Source organism: Callionymus lyra, chromosome 14 (genome assembly GCF_982586985.1).
Source record: "Callionymus lyra chromosome 14, fCalLyr1.hap1.1, whole genome shotgun sequence".
Classification (NCBI taxonomy): domain Eukaryota; kingdom Metazoa; phylum Chordata; class Actinopteri; order Syngnathiformes; family Callionymidae; genus Callionymus; species Callionymus lyra.
Genome location: NC_141831.1, coordinates 11,964,983 through 11,988,746, shown reverse-complemented (window position 1 = coordinate 11,988,746; position 23,764 = coordinate 11,964,983). Strand labels below are relative to the sequence as shown.

At 36.1% G+C, this 23,764-nt stretch overlaps 1 protein-coding gene across 2 annotated transcripts; it reads right to left on the bottom strand.

Annotated features, from left to right (window-relative positions):
- Positions 1-510: 510 nt before the first annotated feature.
- glra4b (glycine receptor, alpha 4b) lies at positions 511-22,747 on the bottom strand. Of its 2 annotated transcripts, none has more exons than XM_087807480.1 (10): positions 22,658-22,747; positions 20,102-20,229; positions 19,405-19,472; positions 13,865-14,088; positions 12,495-12,577; positions 12,268-12,405; positions 11,953-12,167; positions 8,967-9,023; positions 8,447-8,542; positions 511-2,739 (listed from the first exon to the last, which is right to left on the bottom strand). In XM_087807480.1, the coding sequence occupies exons 1-10, from the start codon at positions 22,714-22,716 to the stop codon at positions 2,467-2,469; spliced, it is 1,341 nt and encodes a 446-aa protein (XP_087663606.1). In that variant the 5' UTR covers positions 22,717-22,747; the 3' UTR covers positions 511-2,466. The 2 variants fall into 2 exon arrangements, with proteins under 2 accessions (XP_087663606.1, XP_087663605.1); XM_087807479.1 differs by having other exon boundaries at positions 514-2,739; positions 8,967-9,125.
- Between the last annotated feature and the right edge of the window lie 1,017 nt (positions 22,748-23,764).

Sequence of the window (23,764 nt, the reverse complement as noted above, 5' to 3'; positions counted from 1 at the left end):
ATAATGTTTTTTTTAAAGACTCTGCACCAGCCATACTGTTCACAATCATACTTTCTGTTTAGCAAGAATTAACTGTGTTGAATTGTGTAGAACTGCTGTAAGAACCACCACCTACTTTGCTATTCTTTTGAAATATAAATGTTGACCTACATGTCCTGAATAAATGATGGATAAGCATCGAAGAAACATGCAAATAAAAAGCATTAACATTTAAAAAAAAACAGAGTAAAAAGGGATGTAGAGGAATTTAAACACAAAATGACACAATAATAACAACTAGGATGTGAATATAGAAACATGAACAGAGAAGTTAAAGCAAAAAAACAGAATTAATGTCTGACAAAGAGAGGGAGAAAATAAAAGTGTCAAAGATATCAAAGCCAAGCGTTGGTAAAGAGCAGTTCTATGTTCCATACATTCTTCAGTTGAAATAAAATATTCACATGACAGCTGCACATCTTGTCCAGGTTTATTTTCCATGGAAAATAGATATAGAAATAATTTAGACCTTCAGAAATGTGAACACAGATACACCCGAGGGACCAGAGCATTGTCAGTCATTTACACAAAAGCTTTGAGCTCCGTTTCATCGCAACAAAAGAAAAGAAAAAAAGTGTTTTAAGAACATTTGACTCTGACAAATGTTCAAAAGTTGCATATCTTAGAATTCAAGTACTGTACCTGCTCGTGGAAATAGTGCAGACTAGTGGTAAGAGTGTAAACCTATAATAATATCAACAACATTTTAGCTTTTTTTTACTTATAAAAATATGATTCAATGAAATGGGGCTTTTTTTCAGGATGAATTAAATATAGAGTGAATTTTTAGAAAATCCTTCACAGTCAACAGATCCACGTTCCTTATGGTGATATAATTTATAAAAAACTTTTGGAATTACATCCATAATAGTTGCATATAAGACCTTAAAAATAAAAATAAAACATGACATTTAAAACAAGATAATGTACTTTTTTTCAATTATTTTAAATCATCCAAAATACATTTTCACACTTTGAAGTTTGATACGAAAAATGTCCATGCCAAAATAAATCTCAATCCCAAAATGTCTGATAATAATAAGGAAACATTTAAATAAAAGTCCCTAAGGACAGGGGTCCCCAACCTTTATTTGTACTGCGGACCGTTTGAATGCCAGGAATATATTCATGGACCAAGGTTCAAGTAGAAAAATAAAAATACCAATAAAAAAACTACAATTAAGTGCATGGAAAAAAACTAAAACTCATCATAACATTGCATCTATGTATATTCTCATGTATGCCGACGATGGTGTTCTATATGTCTGTCTTTTCACTAGTCAAGAGTCTCAGGCTAATGTTATTTTAGAGAAAATATGATTGTTTTTCTTAATAAAACACCTTCTAGACATAATTTTTTGGTAACAAATGTCTCATGGACCAGGGGGGGGGGGTTGGGGACCACTGCCTTAAAAAGAAAGAAAATGACATCAAGAAATGTCAACCGTAAAAGAGATGGATAAGACAACGAAAACAAATAAATATATTTGAAAAAATTCAACACGAAAAAAAAAAAACATAATTAAAAGGCGACTGATTCCGTGGTATTTTTGTATTAAATCCACTTTTTAATAAAAGTTTTCTTGCTTTAACACCCTTTTATCAAGATAAATGAAAACTTTACTTTTAATGATTATTTTTTTCTAAATAAAACACCTTCTCGGCAACAATAATAAATACGAAATCATTTTTGTCTTTCTGTGCGGATAACAAATGTCTCACGGACCAGGGGGGGGGGGGGGTTGGGGACCACTGCCTTAAAACAAAAGAAAATGACATCAAGAAATTTCAACAGCAAAAGAGATGGATACGACAACGAAAACAAATAAAAAAACTTCAAAAACATTATTAAAAGGCGACTGATTCCGTGGTATTTTGATATTAAATCCAGTTTTTAATAAAGGTTTTATTGCTGTAAAACCTTTTTATCAAGATGAATTAAAACTTTACTTTAATGACTTAATGAGTTTTTTCTGTCTAAGGATAAAAGTTTATGGTTTAGGAACAAAAAAACGATGCTGAGTACAAGCGTTACATGCAGCTGACGTCATGTAATAATTCTCTTTGATGTGCCTGAGGCGGCCATGTTTTCTGGTAACAGTACAGAAATATATCCAGAAGTTGTATCGATAAAAAAAAATTTTTTAAAAAAAGGTGAGAGAAAACCAACTGGACTGTTGTTTACCAAATCCAACTTGATAGCCAAGATGCCGGGTGTGCAAACATGCTCTGATGTGCCATGTATAAAACATCGGAATAAATCAAAAGTGGACTTCTTCGGATGAAAGATTCAAGAGATCCCACGGACTTCCTTCCGTGCTTTTGTTAAGTCTCCCTGTCGCGCCGGACACGCAGTCGCGCTGCATCTGCCTCAGCTGGCGCCTCTCGGCAGTCCGTCAATGTTTCAGCGAGCGGGCGGACGCTTCTTCACAGCTTGGACTGCGGGTCCTCGTGTCGCAGGACTTTGTAGGTGAGCCAGTAGAGGACGTTGAACATCAGGAAGCTCATGGGGAAGACGGCCCGAGAGATGGTGTCGATCCGTTTGGCCCGGTCCACGAAGCGCTTCCGTATCTCGTAGTAGCCCAAACCCGGAGGGAGGTCGGCGAACACCGGCGTGGCGTCCATCTCCGGGCCGCCCCCTGCTGACATTCCGAGTCCATAACTCTGGATGAGTAATCCCTGCTGCGCCAGCTCCTCCTCCTGGAAGAGAAGGTCAATTGAGCATCCATGCATTCAGGAATGATAATAAACAGGTTAGAAACAGACTTAAGAATTCACTTTTAAGAAGTTTATCTTACTTAAAATCTAATTTCCCCAGTGAGATTTTCCTGCTTACTTCAGATTGAAATCAGAAATTCTATAAGAATATTCTGTATTAATCTCTCCTTTGTACAAGTAAAATTGTTGTGACGTTTAACCAATTCTGATCTAAAATTTAAAAAAAAACTTTTTTTTAATGTACAGCTTTAAGTGAGTCCTAACCTGACATGTGACCAAAAGGTTTTTTCTACTTTTTCAATCAATGGGGGAAAGAAAAATCGAATTTATTGAAAAATCTCTCACTTTCACAGGAAGTTAGGATATAAACAGGAAGTAAGAGTGATCATTAGAATCAGAATCAGAATCAGAATCCTTTATTTGTTTTTTATTTGGGAAATTCGGTTTAAACAGCAATATACAAAAAATAAAAAACACCCCAAAATAAAATGAAAATGAAAAAAATCTAAATAGAATAGAATAAAAATCTGCCCTATATTATATATATACACTAACATATTTACAAAAATAACAAGAAGAAAAAGAAAAGGTGCTGTTAAATATTATCTGGCTGTGTGATGTACATGAAACCTACATTCACTTTCCCATTTTACATCAACATACACATCTTTAATTTGACGTTTCTTTTCAAAATAATCTCTCAACAGAAAAATATAAACGACCAAAAATGATAAAAAAAATTAATTTGAACAAAATCGAACCTGAAAAAAAAAAAAAATATTACAAAAGTGTGTATTAAAAGGCGTCTGAGAAAAAAAATATCAGATTGCATTGTGGTATTATCAAGTTAAATCCGTTTTCTTTTATCCTTGTAAAAATAAAATAGTTGTCACCAATTCTAATCTCAAAAGTCTATTTTTTAAATTAACAGCTCTCAATCACTCCTAACCTGATCCACATTTCCAATTATACATCAAGACCAATCTTAAATTTGACATATTTTTCAAAATAATAAGGTTTTTCAAAATAAATTGTAATTGTCAAAATAACCTGGACAATGAAATGACCACAGAAGCCACATTTTATACAGTGACTGTTTTCAGAGGACACCATGAAAAAGAAGAAAAAAGTATTTTTAAACTTTAAAACTTGATTAATGAAATAAGCTTAAATTATTATTTTATTCTATTTTATATCACTTTGATTTATTGAAAGAACTCATTTTGAGAGCTGAGGGGAAAACGAAAACCATAATGTCATATTTACAGACTAGTAATGAATAATAAAAAAATAAATCCAAAATAAAATTGTTAGCTTTCTTCTATCTCTTCCACTCTTTCTTTTATTCCTATTCTTTTTCTACCCCATTAATTTCAATGGGGAAAATCTTCAACTCCTTCCACTTTGACCTATACTTATACTTTTGCTACTAATTCCACTACTACTTCTACTACTATTACTACTACTACGTTTAATTTTCTACTACTTATACTTTTACTAGTAATTACACTTCTTCTACTTTAACTACTAATTCCACTAATACTTCCACTACTACTTCTACTACTAATACTACTTCTACTCCTTCTACATTTACTACTTATTCTACTACCACTTTTACTTTTCTACTACTTCAATTTGTTCTACTAATTCTACTTCTTCTACTTTAACTACTAATTCCACTAAAACTTCCAGTACTACTTCTACTACTAATACTACTACTACTACTACATTTACTACTTATTCTACTACCACTTTTACTTTTCTACCACTTCTATTTTTACTACTCATTCCACTTCTTCTACTTTAACTACTAATTCCACTAATACTTCCACTACTACTTCTAATACTAATACTACTACTTCTACATTTACTACTTATTCTACTAACACTTTTACTTTTCTAACACTTCTATTTTTACTACTTATTCCACTTCTTCTACTTTAACTACTAATTCCACTAATGCTTCCACTACTACTTCTACTACTAATACTACTACTACTACTTCTACGTTTACGACTTATTCTACTACCACTTTTACTTTTCTAACACTTCTATTTTTACTACTAATTCCACTTCTTCTACTTTAAATACTAATTCCACTAAAACTTCCAGTACTACTTCTACTACTAATACTACTACTACTACTACATTTACTACTTATTCTACTACCACTTTTTACTTTTCTACTACTTCTATTTTTACTACTAATTCCACTAATGCTTCCACTACTACTTCTACTACTAATACTACTACTACTACTTCTACATTTACTACTTATTCTACTACCACTTTTACTTTTCTAACACTTCTATTTTTACTACTAATTCCACTTCTTCTACTTTAACTACTAATTCCACTTATACTTCCACTACTACTTCTACTACTTCTACTACTTCTACTCCTTCTACATTTACTACTTATTCTACTACCACTTTTACTTTTCTACCACTTCTATTTTTACTACTAATTCCACTTCTTCTACTTTAACTACTAATTCAACTAATACTTCCACTACTACTTCTACTACTAATACTACTTCTACTCCTTCTACATTTACTACTTATTCTACTACCACTTTTACTTTTCTACTACTTCAATTTGTTCTACTAATTCCACTTCTTCTACTTTAACTACTAATTCCACTAAAACTTCCAGTACTACTTATACTACTAATACTACTACTACTACTACATTTACTACTTATTCTACTACCACTTTTACTTTTCTACCACTTCTATTTTTACTACTCATTCCACTTCTTCTACTTCCAACTACAAATTCCACTAATACTTCCACTACTACTTTTACTACTAATACTACTACTCTTTCTACTTTTACTACTAATACTACTACTACTCTTAATGTTCTACTACTTCTATTTTTACTACTAATTCTACTTCTTCTACTTTAACTATTAATTCCACTAATACTTCCACTACTACTTCTAATACTACTACTTCTACATTTACTACTCATTCTACTACTAATTCCACTTTCTCTACTTTTAATACTAATTCAACTACTACTTCCACAGCACAGCAGGCTCAGCATTCACACTGCATGTTCTTCTGGAAATGCACTCTTTCCAGTTAAGCATTGATCAACACATGCTTCCCCAGGTTCCTAAAATTGTTGCACACACTCGCCAAACTCAAAGAAACCATAAGATTATGTCCACCTGGCTTATATAGTGTGAGCCTCGGCCAAATGTGCAGCTCTTTGCATCTGTCAGGACGGATCAGAGAAGGTTCGGGTGGGAAGAGACGTGAAGCCGTGACAGACTGATGAGTCACTGACGCTCCGGGGGAGCCGAGGTTGTGTCGTCTGATCCTGACAGGAGCTACTGTACCTGTCGTCGACTCAGACTCCCAATCATACGTCTGCGGATTTCATAGATAGAAACCCAACTGTTCCGCCCAAAATAGAAAAAAAAACTAAAGCGTATATCGTGATTCTTTAGATAAAACGCGTCTTTAAAAAAGTTTCTGAGCCCCAGTTCGGACATCATCATGTTGTCCTCCCGGGTGTTTCTTCAGAATATGTTCCATTTATTGGACGAGGCAGAATTTTTCGGTCTGCTTTTATCAAGTTGAAAAAGCCCAGAGTGTCAGTGACACACAAATTAGGTCAAAAGGACAGAAGCGCGTGTGAGGGCCGAGTGACCATGTTTGTTCTGGGTCTACATTTTCCTACTTCTTCTATCATTCTATCCATCTCTTCACGCATCCATTCATTTATTCATCTCTCATATATCTCTCATACACCCATCCATTAATCCATCCATCTTTATCTCCATCTACCCATCCCTCTTTATCCATCCTTCTCTCACTTAAATCATCCTACTCTCATCTATCTCTTCATCATCCATCCCCCTGAACTAAACTTATCTATCTCTTCATCCATCCATTCATCATCCTACTCTCATCTATCTCTTCATCCACCCATTCATCATCCTACTCTCATCTATCTCTTCATCATCCATCCACCCAAACTAAACTTATCTATCTCTTCATCCATCCATTCATCATCCTACTCTCATCTATCTCTTCATCCATCCATTCATCATCCTACTCTCATCTATCTCTTCATCCATCCATTCATCATCCTACTCTCATCTATCTCTTCATCCATCCATTCATCATCCTACTCTCATCTATCTCTTCATCCATCCATTCATCATCCTACTCTCATCTATCTCTTCATCCATCCATTCATCATCCTACTCTCATCTATCTCTTCATCCATCCATTCATCATCCTACTCTCATCTATCTCTTCATCCACCCATTCATCATCCAACTCTCATCTATCTCTTCATCCATCCAATCATCATCCTACTATCATCCATCTCTTCATCCATACATTCATCATCCTACTCTCATCTATCTCTTCATCCACCCATTCATCATCCAACTCTCATCTATCTCTTCATCCACCCATTCATCATCCTACTCTCATCTATCTCTTCATCATCCATCCACCCAAACTAAACTTATCTATCTCTTCATCCATCCATTCATCATCCTACTATCATCCATCTCTTCATCCATACATTCATCATCCTACTCTCATCTATCTCTTCATCCACCCATTCATCATCCAACTCTCATCTATCTCTTCATCCATCCATTCCTCATCCTACTCTCATCTATCTCTTCATCATCCATCCACCCAAACTAAACTTATCTATCTCTTCATCCATCCATTCATCATCCTACTGTCATCTATCTCTTCATCCATACACCCATCCTTCCATCATCTGTCTCTTCATCCATCCATCCTTCATCCTACTCTCATCTATCTCTTCATCCATCCATCCATTCTTCTCTCATCTATCTCTTCATCCATCCATTCATCCATCCTACTCTCATCTATCTCTTCATCCACACACCCATCCTTCCATCATCTATCTCTTCATCTATCCATCCTTCATCCTTCTCTCATCTATCTCTTCATCCATCCATCCATTCTTCTCTCATCTATCTCTTCATCCATCCATCCATTCTTCTCTCATCTATCTCTTCATCTACCCATTCATCCATTCTACTCTCATCTATCTCTTCATCCATCCATCCATTCTTCTCTCATCTATCTCTTCATCTACCCATTCATCCATTCTACTCTCATCTATCTCTTCATCCATCCATCCAATCTACTCTCATTTATCTCTTCACCCACCCATCCTACTCTCATCTATCTCTTCATCTTTCCATCCATCATCCTACTGTCATCTATCTCTCTATCGATACCCCCATCCAGCCATCCTACTCCCATTTTATTTAACGATAAAGTCAATCTAATATAATATAATATAATATAATATAATCTCTGCATCCACCCATCCTTCCATCCTACTCTCATCTATCTCTTCATCTTTCCATCCATCATCCTACTGTCATCTATCTCTCTATCGATACCCCCATCCAGCCATCCTACTCCCATTTTATTTCAAGATAAAGTCAATCTAATAAAATATAATATAATATAATATAATATAATCTCTGCATCCACCCATCCTTCCATCCAACTCTCATCTATCTCTTCATCCACCCATCCTACTCTCATCTATCTCTCCATCCATTCCCTATATCCAATGGTCAGAGTTAGAATCAATCCTATATAATGTAAGAGCTGCTTGATTTCTATGAAGACATAGTAAAAAAAAGAATAAAAAAGTGGAGGGTACATACCCTGGCACAGACGCTGCACTGGGGGGTTACGGTCCCATGAGTCGCACTGTTGCCTGACGTGTTGTTTCCCTTCCCTTTACTGTCACCGCTTCCCTGCTGATGAGTCAAACACCCATGCACACCACTACAGTCAACAAACAGACTCATCTGTTGGCATTTTGGTATTAACTGGGTCAAAGTTAGTGCCCCAATTGCACAAATGTTTACTGTGTTGTACCATTAATGTGTTTTAATGAACCTCTGCCCGGATCGGACATTTCAACATGACACGGCCAAATCCAGAGGCGACACAGTTTCCTACTTCGTATCTCCAATGCTAAAAGTACGGGAGTAAGATGTCAGTAGCATGCAGCCAAGATCGGAAGGAGGTGAAGGCTCGGATTAATCACAGGTCAGCGGCCCATGCACTCTCAGACGGAAGCGCAGTGTGCAGCTGAGGACTGCAGCACGTGCGGAGATGGGCAAAAGAGAATAGCAGGTGACAGCAGCCGGAGGGACTGTGTGGGTGTTTCGTACTCACGGTTCTCTGACGCTGTTGCTCCTTCATCCTCTTCCGTAGTCTGAAGAATTCCTTGTGCTGTCGTGAAACGAAATTAACGGCGGCGTACTCCAATAGTGCGGCAAACACGAACAGAAGACAGACCGCCATCCAGATGTCGATGGCTTTCACGTAAGACACCTGCGGATTCAGAGGAGGCGTCATCGCAGGAGAAACTGTTGCTTTTGTGCTTTTTGTAAGTGAAGACTGTTCTATATCACAATATATTTTCCCATATTGAAAATACGAATAATCTTGATTTTTTTTTACATTCTTTTAAAAATGCAGTTTTTTAGCATGTGTTACCATATATAGCACAATTATTTTACCCTTTTATTGACAATTAACAAATGACAAATCAAGAATGTAAGAACAATCTCCACTCAACAGAAGTTGAAAATATAACAGTCCACTATGACAACAAAGCAAGTGAAATATAATAATAATATTTCAAAATAACTGCTCTTAACAAGTGGAGAAGAATATAACACTCCACTCTAACTACAAAAATAGTTAATACATTGTATACAATAATAATAATAATAATAGAAACCTGAATGTGTAGAAAAATAACACTCTACTATAACAAAACAAGTTAAATAAAATAAATATAAGAAAACTGTGCTTTATATGTGTACATCTGTAACAACAAAATAAAGATAATACTAACACTATGAGAAAACAGCACTGAAAAAGTGTAGAGAAATAAAAAAGATCACTATAACAACCAAAACAAGTTAAAGTAAGAGCAAATAAATATAATAATAATTCAAAAAATGAGTCTTATCGACTGGATTTCATTCAATAAATCCAAATAACTAGTGATGAGGCCTCATGAAACAGCTGTCTAGTAAAGTCACTGTATTATGATACAGTGACTTCATTTTTAAAAGACCCAAGAAGGTTTTCTGCTTTATAATCGTTGGCTCTAATCTACTTTTTTTGATGAAACCTGGCATAACTTTATAACTTAGAGTTCCATCTTGTGGACGTCCTTGATACAGTTTCTTCACTACACATCCGTTTCATGAGGCTTCATCAACCCATTATTAAAACCAACTAATCCCTGCCTCTGTCCCGTTTTTACACAATAACCATGTGGCTCGGCTTCATCTTTGCAACCCTAGTTAGGGGCTATTTTGAAATAATAATTTCATTTATTGCAGTCATAGTTTACTGTTTGGCTTTTCATTCATTATTGAACATCCGACCATCTGCCAAATTAAAAATCCTAAAAAACAATTCAATAAAACCATTCTCTTCAAAACACTAAACTACATATAGATCTAAGAAGATGTACTTATAAACCGACAAAGAACTTCTTCTATTGATTAATCCTCCCATTTGTCTACCCATAGTCTAAATTTGTTAACTAAACTATGAGGAATAAATTGAACAAGTGGTTCGTAGCTCAATAACAATTTGTCTCGAAAACCCATTTCAAAATATTTTGTCCATCAATCCTTCATCGCCTCACAATTTCTCACATGAATCCATCCGTCCACCGAACCTTTCCATCCAATAATCACCCTTTACTTCTGACCCGGTCATCATCCATCTATCCATTCATCCATCCATCCTTCTGTTCAATCCGATGTGTTCCATCCACCCTTGTATCACACATGAGCGCTCGTTCCTGGTTTGTTTGTTTTTGCTTAGCCGTCTAATTTTAACCCCATGACTAATGGTGGCCAGCTCAACCCCTTGTAGTTCACACCACTCTCCGTCTGGAGCAAGCCCTTCCGATCTAAACCTCGCATTGTGTTCTGCCCTTCTGTCAGGCAGGCACCTGTCTCCCTGAAATATTCATAAAACTGCTCTTTGCTTCATTTAACTCGGAGTCTGTGTTCCACTTGTCGAAGAAAAACAGATTCATACGTCCATAGACGTCGTTACTGTGGAAAGAAATTTTCTAGCTCTGAGATTTCAGCCTCTGGAAGTGTTATTTATACATATTATTTATATATAAGTATTGCATTTGCTGCGTTTTTATATTTGACACATTCTACACCACAGTAACAGGTTGTTCCAGTTGACTGTAAATTATATATAAAAGTAATGACTTACATTCTGATATACATTCATTTTAGGTTTTATCATATTGCTAATGTATATTGTGACACAATATCAAGGATGTCCAAACTTTTCAAGGAGGGCCACATTTGATTAGGGGGGGGGGGCAAATTTGAACTAAGACTTTTACCTAAGAGTTTTCCCACTTAGAAGTTCAAAATAAAAGCTCTTGTATTTACCTATTCAACAACAAAAAAAAGTCAAACGTATTCATTAAAAGAAAAAATTATTAAGGAATTAGCATTTACACTTAGCATTGCTTTACTTTGTTTTCCTTCCATTTAACTTGCTGTGTTGCTTTTAAATTTATTTTTTCTCAGTTTGTAATGACCCTCTCGGGGCACATAAAATCCTCCACTTTATTTGTCCATAATCGTGTTTATCAACTGATTGGAACTGGCATCCTGTCCAGGGTGTCCCTCGCCTCATGCGCCATAACCATGTTCAAGAAATAAGCACTAGGAAATTGTTGGACAGAAGCTCAGATGATTTTTGGCAAAGACTCCACTCAGGGTCCACAGTTGTGCACCCAGGTGCGATCCCATCTGGCTCATTTCTGGCCACCCCAGTTCCTTCTCACAGTCTAAAACATAAAACAATGTGTGTGTGTGTGGTTTTCTGTCTCGATATTCCCTGCTAAGGACTGGCAAACTGCCCTTGTCTTTTGCCAAGTGTAGCTGGGAACAGCTCCAGACCCTCCTGCATCAATGGGAAGTACTGGGAATCTGTTTAAATGTAATTTCTTGTATTTTTCAGCTTTTTATCTAAACCTGACCTTTTTTTAACACTCATATTTTTTCTCAAATTATCTTTGACAGGAACCTTTTTTTTTTAATTCACCAGAAACCCAACAAAAATACCTTTAAAGCTACAATTTTTTTAATTAAAAATCTACCTTTGGTAAAGATGCTCTTGAGCCAGAGCTCTGCGTCGTCATGGTGAGCACCGTGGTGATGCCGAGGCCGACTCTAGCCGGGGCCGCGTCCATATTGATCCAGAAGGACACCCAGGACAAGATGACGGTCAGCAGGCTCGGGATGTACATTTGGATCAGGTAGTAACCCATCTGGCGCTCCAGGTAGAACTTCACTTCGATGCAGGTAAATTTCCCTGATGGCAAAAGGAGATACAGGTACAAACTAAAAGTCTCATTAGATGTTGATTAGAATTGATTTTCATCCAGGATGTTGGTCTTTGGTTCGTCCGCTACCTGTGTTGTAGTTTTTGGTGCAGTAGCCCAAACCCTTGTCCTCCCTCAGCAGGAACTGAGGCAGAACCAGATCATCGGCCACCTGAACCGCCCCGACATCCAGCCACTCGAAAATCAGATCATTCATTGTGTAGCCGACTTCAGGAAGAGAAGAAAAACAACAGATGACTATAACTGATACAACGACCCCCTCCTCCAAAAAAGTCCTCCTTTTTAAACGGACTCACAGCTCTCAAGCTGCATTATACATGTCTGGCTGTCCATGGGGAAGTTCTTCAGGTCCATCGGGCAGGAGAGGGTGAGCGTGAGCCTAGAAAACAGTTAGAAAAATGCAGTTATAAATAACTGTTCTGGAATTTTGGACAAAATAAAAGAGTTTAACTAAATGAAGTAGAAGATTTTTTTGACATTTTAAACCCTAAATATGGTGAAGAAAGAAGTGTTTTCTTCCTTCTTTATCTCCTATATATAGCTATTTAAACAATTACAATTTAAAACTATTACACTTGTGAGTAAATCCACTGACAATTACATTTATAAATCTGGTATATTTAATAAATGACATACTCTAGACCGCCCAACTACAGGATCGCACAAGGCCTTTTCTAATTATTTCTAATTATTTTTAATACTAACCGCAAGTTATTATTCATTGTCTAGCTCAGTTATATATTAATATTGCTTTGATTTCTTTTAAAGTGGTGGTTACAGGTGGTGTGACAAAATATTGATACACCGATATATTAATAAAGTCATTCTAATCTAAAGTAATATGTTTTATTTGTATCATATTTCTTTTATGGTTTATAAATCGATAACATGCATATAACATAAAATATATATTTTTTAATTTATAATTTACAATTTTTACAATTGTTTGGTCATTTTTGTTGCAATTGAACTCCTGGCCTCAAAATAACAGTAGTCCATCTGTCATCCAGCGAGATTCTGGAGATGACTGAGGACGAGAGGATACAGTCGACTCCAGCAGCTTTTAAAGCTGAAGTTTGGACATATTTTAGTTTTAAAACAAATGAAAGCAGTAACAACTTCTTCAAGAGTCATGTGGTCTGTAAATTCTACAACACCAGAGACAAGTACTCGACAATACTACGAATACTGTATACACGTGTTCCTACAGAATCACAATATATCGTATGGTTGCGCCTTGTTTTGTCATATATCACTAGATTCTTGAAATATAAACCCCTAGTGATTACAAATAAATCCAACATTTCTTTAATCCAAACAGATGTAATTGTTCCAGTTTTTTTACTGAAATGTCAATAGTTTGTTTGATTCCTGCTCATGAGAAAACACTTTCTTCTTCTGTTCTAATTATAACTTGTTATTATTACGCTACAGTTCACCACAGCTTTAGTGCCACTTTACTGATTTGATTTCATCTTAGCCTGCAGTTATTGTGAGAATGAACTTGTACACACTGTGAACTGGACAATTCAATTACATCCCAACTCAAGTGAAGTGAAAGAAATGATGGAAATTAAAAGATGTATGCAGCAACCTATGGTAGCAATGGCCTATCAACATATCCATGAATCTCATTGTGTCGTGTCTGCCAGCGAAGCTACGTCACCTGATGCTGTAGAGAACGTTGCCGTTTTGGAATATCCTCAGCAGCTTGTTGTCCGTGGTCACTTCATGGAAGTTTGCTCCCTTCTCATTGGCAAAGAACAAGTCTGGCTTCCAGATAGAGTCCAACATAGACGGGTCGAGGTCCAGTGAGTCGTCCGGGTACTCCTTATAGGCCAGTCGGGGGTCATTCCACTGCTGCCTCAGAAACACGTTGAGGCGATAATCCTGAAGGCATAACAGACTTATTTTTAGTGCTTTCATTTATTAATGATACAGGAATTATGGTAAATACAGCTTGCCTTTTACTCTTTCCTTCAAGATATAAATAAACAAGCGCTAGGCTCTCCTACTCTTGAAGGAAGTAAGTAAAACTTAAGTCACCACAACGTTTCTTCAATCAAATTAAAATACAAATTTATTTGTAAAAAAAAGAATAAATTAGGTTAGGTTAGGATAGGTAGAACTTTATTGAAATTGTTTTTTTTCCAAATTATCCATAGCAAATACAGCAATTTTTCATTAAATAAAAAAATTAAAAAAATAAAATAAGAACAAGAACAAAGAGAAATAAAGAGAAAGAACAAGATGATATAATCTAAGTCTAAAGATAAAGATAAAGAACATAGATCAAAGAAAAATAACAAAGACAAAGGATACAAAGACTAACATAGAACAGAACATCCAGATACTCTCACTCCACTCCTGCCCCCGAACTCAGAATTGTACAATTTAATAGCCAGAGAAATTAATTAGTCCCTGAGTCTATTTGTTTTGCACCTGGGAAGGAGCATTCGTTCACTCATTCTGCTTCTCTGCTCACTGATGACAGTGTTCAGAGGATGACTGTCATCATCCATGATGGACAGTAGTTTGTTCAATGATCTCCTCTCAGCAACTGTCATCAGTGAGTCGAGCTTCATTCCAACCACAGAGCCAGCCTTTCTGATCAATCTGTCCAACCTGTTGACACTCCTCTTGGACACATTATTATTAAATTATTATTATAAGGAAAAAACACTTTTAGAAGAAGTATGGTTTGTCGAAAAGTTCCGTCGAAAAGTTCCGTCGCTCGTGGACGAAGTCTGGCAAGTATTGCCTCCACATTTGGCGCCCCAATGTTATGACGGCCCCCGTCCCGCCGCGACTTGGTCTCGGGGCCGGTGGATACATAACAGAGTAGCGTCTAGCCGAGTTGAATTGAGTCGAGTTGAGTCGGGCTAGAACTGTGTAGTGGAAGTGCGCCACAAGAGGTTTTGAGTGTCATCTTGCTGAAGAAGGTTGTAAGACGCTACTGGCTTGTAAGTAAGTAAGTAAGTAATTTATATTTGTAGATGTGCGACCCCTAAAGAAAAAAGAAAATGGTACTGGGGGTGATGAGGTAGTTGAAGAAAAGAATCTTAGATTCAAAAGAAACAGTTTGGTTTTCTCATGGTCTCGGAAAAGTGTGCAGCTCTTCTCCCTGGACTGGGTCTTTGAAGGTTGATTCACCAATTCTCATGTGTTTTGTGGTCCTGGAGTTTTCAGTTGATCCACAGGGTGTCCAGTGTGGGGTGTTTGAGTAGTATAGGACACTGAACTTGTTTAACAGGGCATTCAATCCATTCGTATCATCTGTGTCAGAATCTGGCTCATTTATTAATTTGCTGCCATTTATTCCCTTATGGGGGTCGCAGGGAGGGTTAGGGGGGTATGGGGGCTGGAGTCTATCCCAGTTTCTTTGAGTGAGCGATCAGGGACACCCTGAACAGGACGCCAGTCTGTTTCAGGGCACACAAAGACATACAACACTCATACCTACGTACAATTTCCTCAAGTTCCCAGTCAACTTCTGTATGCTATTTGGATTGTGGGAGGAAACTGGAGTTCCTGAAGTAAACCCACGCAACACAGGAAGATCATACAAACTCCAAACAAAAAGGCAGCAAGTTGCCTCTGTCCCTCGCAACCTCCTCCCTGTGAGGCGATTGTGCTACCACTGTGGCACCTTGCGCAGCCTCTGGTTCATATTTCAGGTGATATGTCCTTTCCAGTGAGGGTTGTCTTCCAAAAGGACATTCCTTAATCATCTGTCCTTAAATAGTTTTTTGGAAATCATTTTATTGGCCCAACCTTGTCAGGTACTAGGGTCTTTGTTTTGCTTTTTGCAGATGATGTGGTGCTGTTGGCCTTTGTTGGTGCAGGACCTCTACCCATTCAAATCTTATCAGGATGTTGCAGGGATGAAAATCTTCTTTTTTTTAAAGTCAGAAACCATGGTGATCAGTCAGAATAAAAGCTCAAATATTATGTCCAGGGTTGAGGATTTTAAGAAACTTGGTGTGACAGGTGAATGTAAGATGGATGGTGGGATGGACAGACGCATCAGTGCAGCGAACTCAAGTCTGTTGTGGTTGAGTAAAGAGCTGAGCCAAAAGATGAATCTCTACATTCACCAGTTAATCCGTATAAACCGACCAAATTTGGGTTGATTCTGAGACCGCATTGGAGAGAGATTGACGCTTTAAATTTATCAAGAAAGCAGACTTTTTTTTCTCTTCCTGGAGTTGGATGAATCTGCCAGTCAATAGGAGCTAAAATAAAGGCTGAGTCGGCTTTTCATCATCACCCCGCAGCAAAACTTCACAGCTTTTACAGGAATTGGTAAATAAGGCATGCCTTTTACTCTTTCCCTCAAGATATAAATAAACAAGCGCTCCATACATCGTCAGGCTCTCCTACTCTTGAGGGTGATGTTAGATTAAAATTATTATATACTATATATATACACCATACTTAAATGAATGCTAAAAGACACACCCGGGAAAGGGGGGCTAAAAGACGGAAACCCCCACCGTAGAACAGTTGAATGATTAGATTACAAGAAAACAAATTAGGATGTCTCTCAATGGGGGATTGGGACACAGGGAACTTGAAAGGACCATTTGGCCAGAAAGAGACGTCCTCCCGGATGGGAAATTTGCCTTAAATATAGCGATGTTTCTACAGATCAGGACCTTTTCTCCGGGGACTATTAACCTGGACAGTCGCCGGGACAAAGTGTGTACGATCACGACCATAAAGCTTGTATTTTGTTTGACTTCATCGTTTTAGTGAGTAACATTTAAGTCACCCAAACTTTTCTTCAACCAAATTAAAATACAAATTTATATTCATATTTATTCGTAAACAAATATTAATTATTGATTGGTGACACCCCAAGAACACACCAATGGGCATTTTTTCGCCGGCTCGCCATAGCCAGTATTCAAATCGAGTTCCAAGCGAGCCAAGCTGGCACAAAAAAGTGGCGTCAGCGATTTGGTCATAGAATGTGTGACGAATGTAAGATGGATGGTGGGATCGACAGATGCATCAGTGCAGTGAACTCAAGTCTGACGTGGTTGAGTAAAGAGCTGAGCCAAAAGATGCATCTCTCCATTCACCAGTCGATCCGTATGAACCGTCAAAAACTGTCAGTGTGAATTTGGGTTGATTCCGAGACCGTATGGAGAGGTTGACGCTTTAAATTCCTCAAGAAGGCAGACTTTTTTTTCTTCTCCGCCTCGAGACAGATGCATCTACCAGTCAGTAGGAGCTAATGTCTCCTAAAATAAAGGCTGAGTCGGCTTTTCATCATCACCCCGCAGCGAAACTTCACAGCTTTTCAGCGTGACAAATTTAAACCAAACAAATTACCAAACAGACAGTGTCAACAACTGCATAAAGAGGATGAATCCAACTTTTGATTTAAAGACATCATTTAATATATTTGGGTCATTGACTGCAAAAGAAAACTTAACATAAAATGAAAATTAGTGAGTTTCGGTGCAGAGAATTGTAACAAAAGATCCACTTATAATTGATGACATGAAATTTTGATGCCATTCCATTTAGGTATTTTACATAATTCATGAGTCTCAGTGAAATGAGGAAAAGTGGTCATCCCGAAATACTACTTGTGGCACTGATGCATAAAATACATTTAAGATGGAGACTTGTGTAATGTGATTTCTTCCTCCTAATATATTCCCTATCCCTGAGCTGTCCTTAGCCATCTCAGCGCCGCCTCTCGTGTTTGTCTGCTTTAAACCACAGGCTTGAGCCGCCAAACATCCTTGTTAGTTTTCACGTTAGTTATTAACAACTTGCCAAATATTTGTCCACGGATCAATACTCAATTTTATGCTGATGATGCTCTGATATTTATCGAGGCAAAGTGGAAGTATCATTAAAACTGTCCTCGGCAATGAACTGTATTGATGAGTGGCTCAATGTGTCTTTTGTTAAATTAAAGAGAAACTGTTTGCATTATATTCTCAAAACATCCAACAGTAAAGTCAGACTCTACAATTTAAAATAGTAGATTAATTTAAATGCTTAGGTGTTACTTTGGACTTGATTTTATTTATTTTTTAAACAGGTAAAACCTTTTTTAATTTTGGAATAATCCATTCATCACTGCCAAAATACGCTTATTTCTTTTTGTTGAATAATGACTAACTAATTGGTCACTGACAAGTAAGTAAAGGTTATTTGTAAAGCGACTTTCTAGACCAGGGTCACAAAGCTTTAACAATCAAAAACAATACACAGTCAAACTATATACTTTAAAAGGCCAAGACAAATAGTCCCAGTAAATCAGGGAAAAGCATAAATAAAAGTGTCTTAAGATTTTTCTTTGAGGAGCAACAGCCTGGAAGGATTTCTCTCCACTGGTCCAGAACCGTGTTCAGGAACCATCAGTAGATTCTGATCCACAGACCTCAGAGCCCGAGCTGGGGTGTAAGGCTGGATCAGATCACTGATGGAAGGAGGAGCCTGACCATGAATAGTTCTGAGACTAAGAACCAGAATTTTAAAATTGATCCTGAAAAAAACTGGCAGCCAGTGAGTTTAAGGATCGGGAAATGTGAGTTCTTCTACTAGAGCGGCTCAGAATTCTCACGGCAGAGTTTTGTATTAACTGTAGGCGAGACAGATCCTTCTATATATCAACACAAAAATTAGGACTTATTTTATTTATTTTATTGCAAGTAGATCCAATGTGATATATAAAATAAAAAATAAATCGAATTAAGTTTTAATATTTTATTTGACCTCTAAGTAATTTTATGAAAATAATAAAAATGTATATTCTAGGTAAAACTAGTACAAAAAGTTATTATCCTCAAAAAAATTACAAATGTCTTATAATGAACAACATATTAATCAAATTCAGATTTCTAAATTACAATTTTAATCAGCTTTGTCAAACTCATTAAGCCTAGGGACCAAACATGTTTCGCAGTTTAAGTTGGGGGCCAAATAAATGTTAAATTATTGACATTGTCCTTTAGTTCATTAAGGCTCAATTCATCTTTATTATCTCCATTTTTCCTCCTTCAACAGACAAATTCCTTTCCATTCGGCATCATCCAAAACCTGTGAACCCTCACCTTATCTTCAACCCTGGCATCTTTAAAGACCCCAATACCAACATGAACAATACTCCAGATTGATTTTGAGACAAACCTCCGACAGGAAACACACGTGAGTTGGACACGCGTGACGTAATCGACTCACCATGGTTGTTTCGGTGATGGAGCCGAAGCTGTTAATGAAGATGTTGCACGTGACGTTGACTGGAGGTCCTGGAGGAAAACAGTCCGTCAGAACACATAACAACTATTTCTTGAAATACCACTGCTGATGTTTTCCACATTAAGAATTGAAACAGGTGAAGTTCAAAGAAAAAAATAAAAAACGTGCTCGTCCGACTTCCAGCAACATCTGTCGACCACCCCGACTGAATATTTCATCGCCACACGAAACATCATTTATTGATTCTCCTTAAGTTACATTAGTTTATTTATAGGTTATCAGCAGGGATTTATCCAGCGTGCACTGACAATGATGTGGAGCAAGTATGAAATATATATAAGAAACTCAACCCCAGAGACCGGAGGGGTGGGGAAGTATGTCAGAGGGAATCTGCCGCCTTCACTCTCAACTGGAGATCAAGACTTAAACAGGCCTGTGGGGTAACAACGCTGGGCTGCTGCTCACTTCTGACAAGAAGAAGAAAAAAAAAAAGATCTAAATGAAGTGCGGGGGTAAGAAAGATATATATCGCGACCTCGAGCGCGGGGTCAGGATGGAAGGAAATCAAAAAAAAAAGAAAAGAAAAAAGAGGTGTTAAATGTGGCAGCCCTGCCGCAAACAAACCATCACCTCTGACCCAGAACCTAACACGGAGGATTCAACGGCTTCTCTCGGTTACCTTTAAAGTTTGGTCGGATCCGAGCGTCGTAGCCTGACGTTCGTCCCATCAGCTTGTCCAGGAAGTCTGAAGGCGACGGCGGCTTCACCGGGCGAGCCGGCGCCTTCATCTCCTTACACTGAATAGACCTGTTGGCAGAGGGCAACAAATGAAGCTTGAATCGACACTAAAAATATATGAATTTTTCCCTTTTTAAAAACAGTTAAAGTTGATTTATGTTGATGGATAAATTGAACCAGAAATATAATGAAAACTTTTGGTATTTGGGAAAGAATATGGCAATACCATTCGTATCACGATACAGGGTCAACCATACAATATATTTTTCGATACTGTAGGAACAAGTATATATGTGTAGTATTGTCAAGTACTTGACTCTGGTGTTGCAGAATTTACAGACCACATGACTCTTGACGAAGTCGTAACTACTTTCATTTGTTTTTGAAACCAAAATGACATCCAAACATCAGCTTTAAAAGCTGCTGGAGTCGACTGCATCCGCTCGTCCTCAGTCATCTCGCGAGATTTCATTCTTCCGTTAGCTGCGTAATGACTGCTTCCATCTAGTGGCTGGTAGTTTAATTACAACACACAAATGAAACTCTGATTAATTATATAATATAAACACACTTGATTGAAATATGAACCATAAACTAACTATGAGAAAAATATAAATAATCTCAAAGCCAAAATTAAAAATCGAGTCTGTTGAAAAACAATACAATACAATAAATTTCATTGATATATTTACTATTTCTATTTATTATAGCTACTTAATTTATTAATTTAAGCTTTTAATTAAGTTTAAAGCCTTATTTACTTACACACACAGACACAAACAGGGGGTTTTATGTTGAGGTGTTGAATAAACATGTAACTATTTAGTTAGATTTTTTTTGTAGGGAAAGCTTAAAATCCATTTTTTATTTTGAAGTTCTTTGTAACAAGGATATAAGGAGGTCAAGGGTGGGCGGAGCTAATCAAAGCTACATCAGCCTCGAGCACTAGACCAGTTATAAAAAAAAAGCCTAATTTCATTAATGATAAAATGTACTTTTTTATTCTAGAAATTGTTCTATAAAAGTCATATTTTCCTGTTTTTTTAACTCGCCAATAATTTGTGATTCTTGCACAACACTGTGCATGATAGAGTAAGAAAAGCTGCTCCTTCAAATTAAGTGTGGATCCAGATGGTAACATGAATTTGACATTTTACATTTAAATTATGTACATCTGTTTTTTGAGTGAATTTACAAACAACAGACTAACAAAAACTAACCACCTTGGCAGAGGTAATGATTCAAACTATCTTTCACGTACTATAAAAAGATAAATGAGTTGATATTCTACTGGTTTTAATGTTAAAAATATGAAGCAAAGACTTCAATATCTCAATATCTGTTGACTCACAATGTATACGACCATGAGTCGATCTAATCCAAAAGTTAATGCAATTTACCGGTTTACAGTCGCCTTGACACATTGATTTTTAAATGATCGATCATAAGCCGAGAAACATTGTTTGTTCAGCACATGACATGAATCAACAGTAAACGTATTGATGCACTTAAAACCTTTTCTTTCCAACATTCTAATCAGATAAAAAAAAGACTAAAAACTGCAATGACAAGACTGTATATTTTTATTTTTATTCAAAGGTCACCCATGTATGGTTTGAGATGAATTTAATAAACTATAAGGTGATCTTTGTGTGAATGTTGATGTACTTTACACTTGTTAAATAGTTATTTAATTTAAAAAATAAATATATATATACATATAGTTACTTAAAATTAAAATTATGGCAGAAATACATCTAAATACGATTTTGTTTCAATGTATATATTCAATTAACCAGTTACCTCTTTCAACAATAAATTTATTGTATTATTAAATATTGTCTTAAGCTTATAAAATGTGTACCTTATTTATTTATATATTTCAATATCTTACTAGTTGACATTAGTTTAAATACATTTGTGATTTACACACAATAGTACCTACGGTTATATAGATATAAATTATGAATAAGAAGAGCATTCTTCATCATCATATCTGCCTCTTCTATTTATTATAATACTATAGTTTATTTATGTGTTTAATCATTTTATTGTGTATCTGTTATTATCATGTTTTCTTTCTCTTATTATTTATGTTGTAGTCTATAATAATCTTGTTGTTTTGTTTTAGTATTTTTGTGTTTTGTGTAATCTTTTACGTCAATTATTTAGTGTTTGTTAGCTAGTTGTAGCTCTGAGATTGACTGGAAATGTCTTGGATTTTATCACGGAAATGTACTGTAATCCTGTATAAAAGTTAGTGATACATATGTAGAGACAATTTAAGATTATTTTTAAAATGTTTACCTCGAATTCTAAGAGATTCTAGCTGTGATATTTTTTTTTTACATTTTAATCGAAAAAAAACCAGACAACTTGACCTCAATATATTGTGACACTTAAACAGTTGTTAAATAAATATAAAACACGACGATAACTCAACAGTAAATGTATAAAAAAAAGTGTTTTATAAATAAAATAAAAGGTCTTACAGTACCTGCCTTGTAGGAAGACGAGAGATGAAGCCCAGGTCATGCACAGGATGTGAAGTCGCATTCTCAGCCTGAAGAAACAAAATAAAAGGAAAATCGACCCAGAAAATGAAAGAAAATGAGAGTAAACTTCTTGTTGTTGTCGCTCCTCCAGCGCGTCCGGTGGTTGTGTGCACCTCGTCTAAAGTTTAGTGGGATGCTCGTGTATAATTCAGGATCCGGGGAAGTTTAATTCCTGCCAGTTTGTGAGGAAGACTGAGAGCTTTATCTCTTTTTCATGGCAAGTGAAGGAAGAAGCGACACAGCATTTAAAGGGACAGCGACCTCTTTCTGCGCGTCTCACGATGGAGGAAAATACTCGTTTTAAATGTATGATCAATATTTAAAATATGAAAACTGAAATTGATGTAAATAAATCTTTTCTTTTTTCATAATGAATAACGTTAATAAAAATAATAATTTGATATTATTATTTGGTTCTGGTCCTAAATCCTATTTTTTCTAAATTAACTTACCCTTTAATAAAAATATTTTAAAATGTTGTTTAGTTACGTTCCAAATACTGCTACATAACATTTTTTGTAAATGTCTAATCCATCCGTGAATATTTATAAAAACTATAACCACTGAACAATTTTTAGCCACCAATAATTTTTGCCACTCGTAAATGTATTTAAATAATTCTTTTTTTTGTTTGTTTTGTTTTTAAAAAAAAGTTTAATGGTTCACACACAAATCACAATGGTTACAAAAATAACAACATAAAAATAATTATTCACGTGATATTTATTCTTTGATTCTATTCGTAAATGTCAGGTTTTTTTTCTAAATGATGTCATCTTTTAATAAATGTTTTTAAATGTTGTTGATTTAAAGCACCGCTATATTACGTTTTGTCTATATTTCTATGCATTAGTGTATATTAAGCAAAACAACAACAGAACTATTTCAGCAACCAAATATTTTTTGGAATTATTTTTACCTCAATTCATGTAAATACAGTAAAAAAGAATTGCGTGTTTGTTTGTTTTTATTCGTTTTATCATGTCAAATCATTTAAAAAGTGGAAAACAGAACCATTTTTTAGTTAAATAGGATAAGATATAACAACT

Excerpts from the sequence above, each read along its gene's own strand:
- glra4b (XM_087807479.1), bottom strand. The coding sequence starts at position 22,716 with ATGCGACTTCACATCCTGTGCATGACCTGGGCTTCATCTCTCGTCTTC. Across the intron at positions 20,230-22,657 it reads CTCGTCTTCCTACAAGGCAG|GTCTATTCAGTGTAAGGAGA; the intron begins GTACTGTAAGAC and ends CTCTGCCAACAG. Across the intron at positions 9,126-11,952 it reads CAAGAGCATCTTTACCAAAG|GTGTCTTACGTGAAAGCCAT; the intron begins GTAGATTTTTAA and ends CTGAATCCGCAG.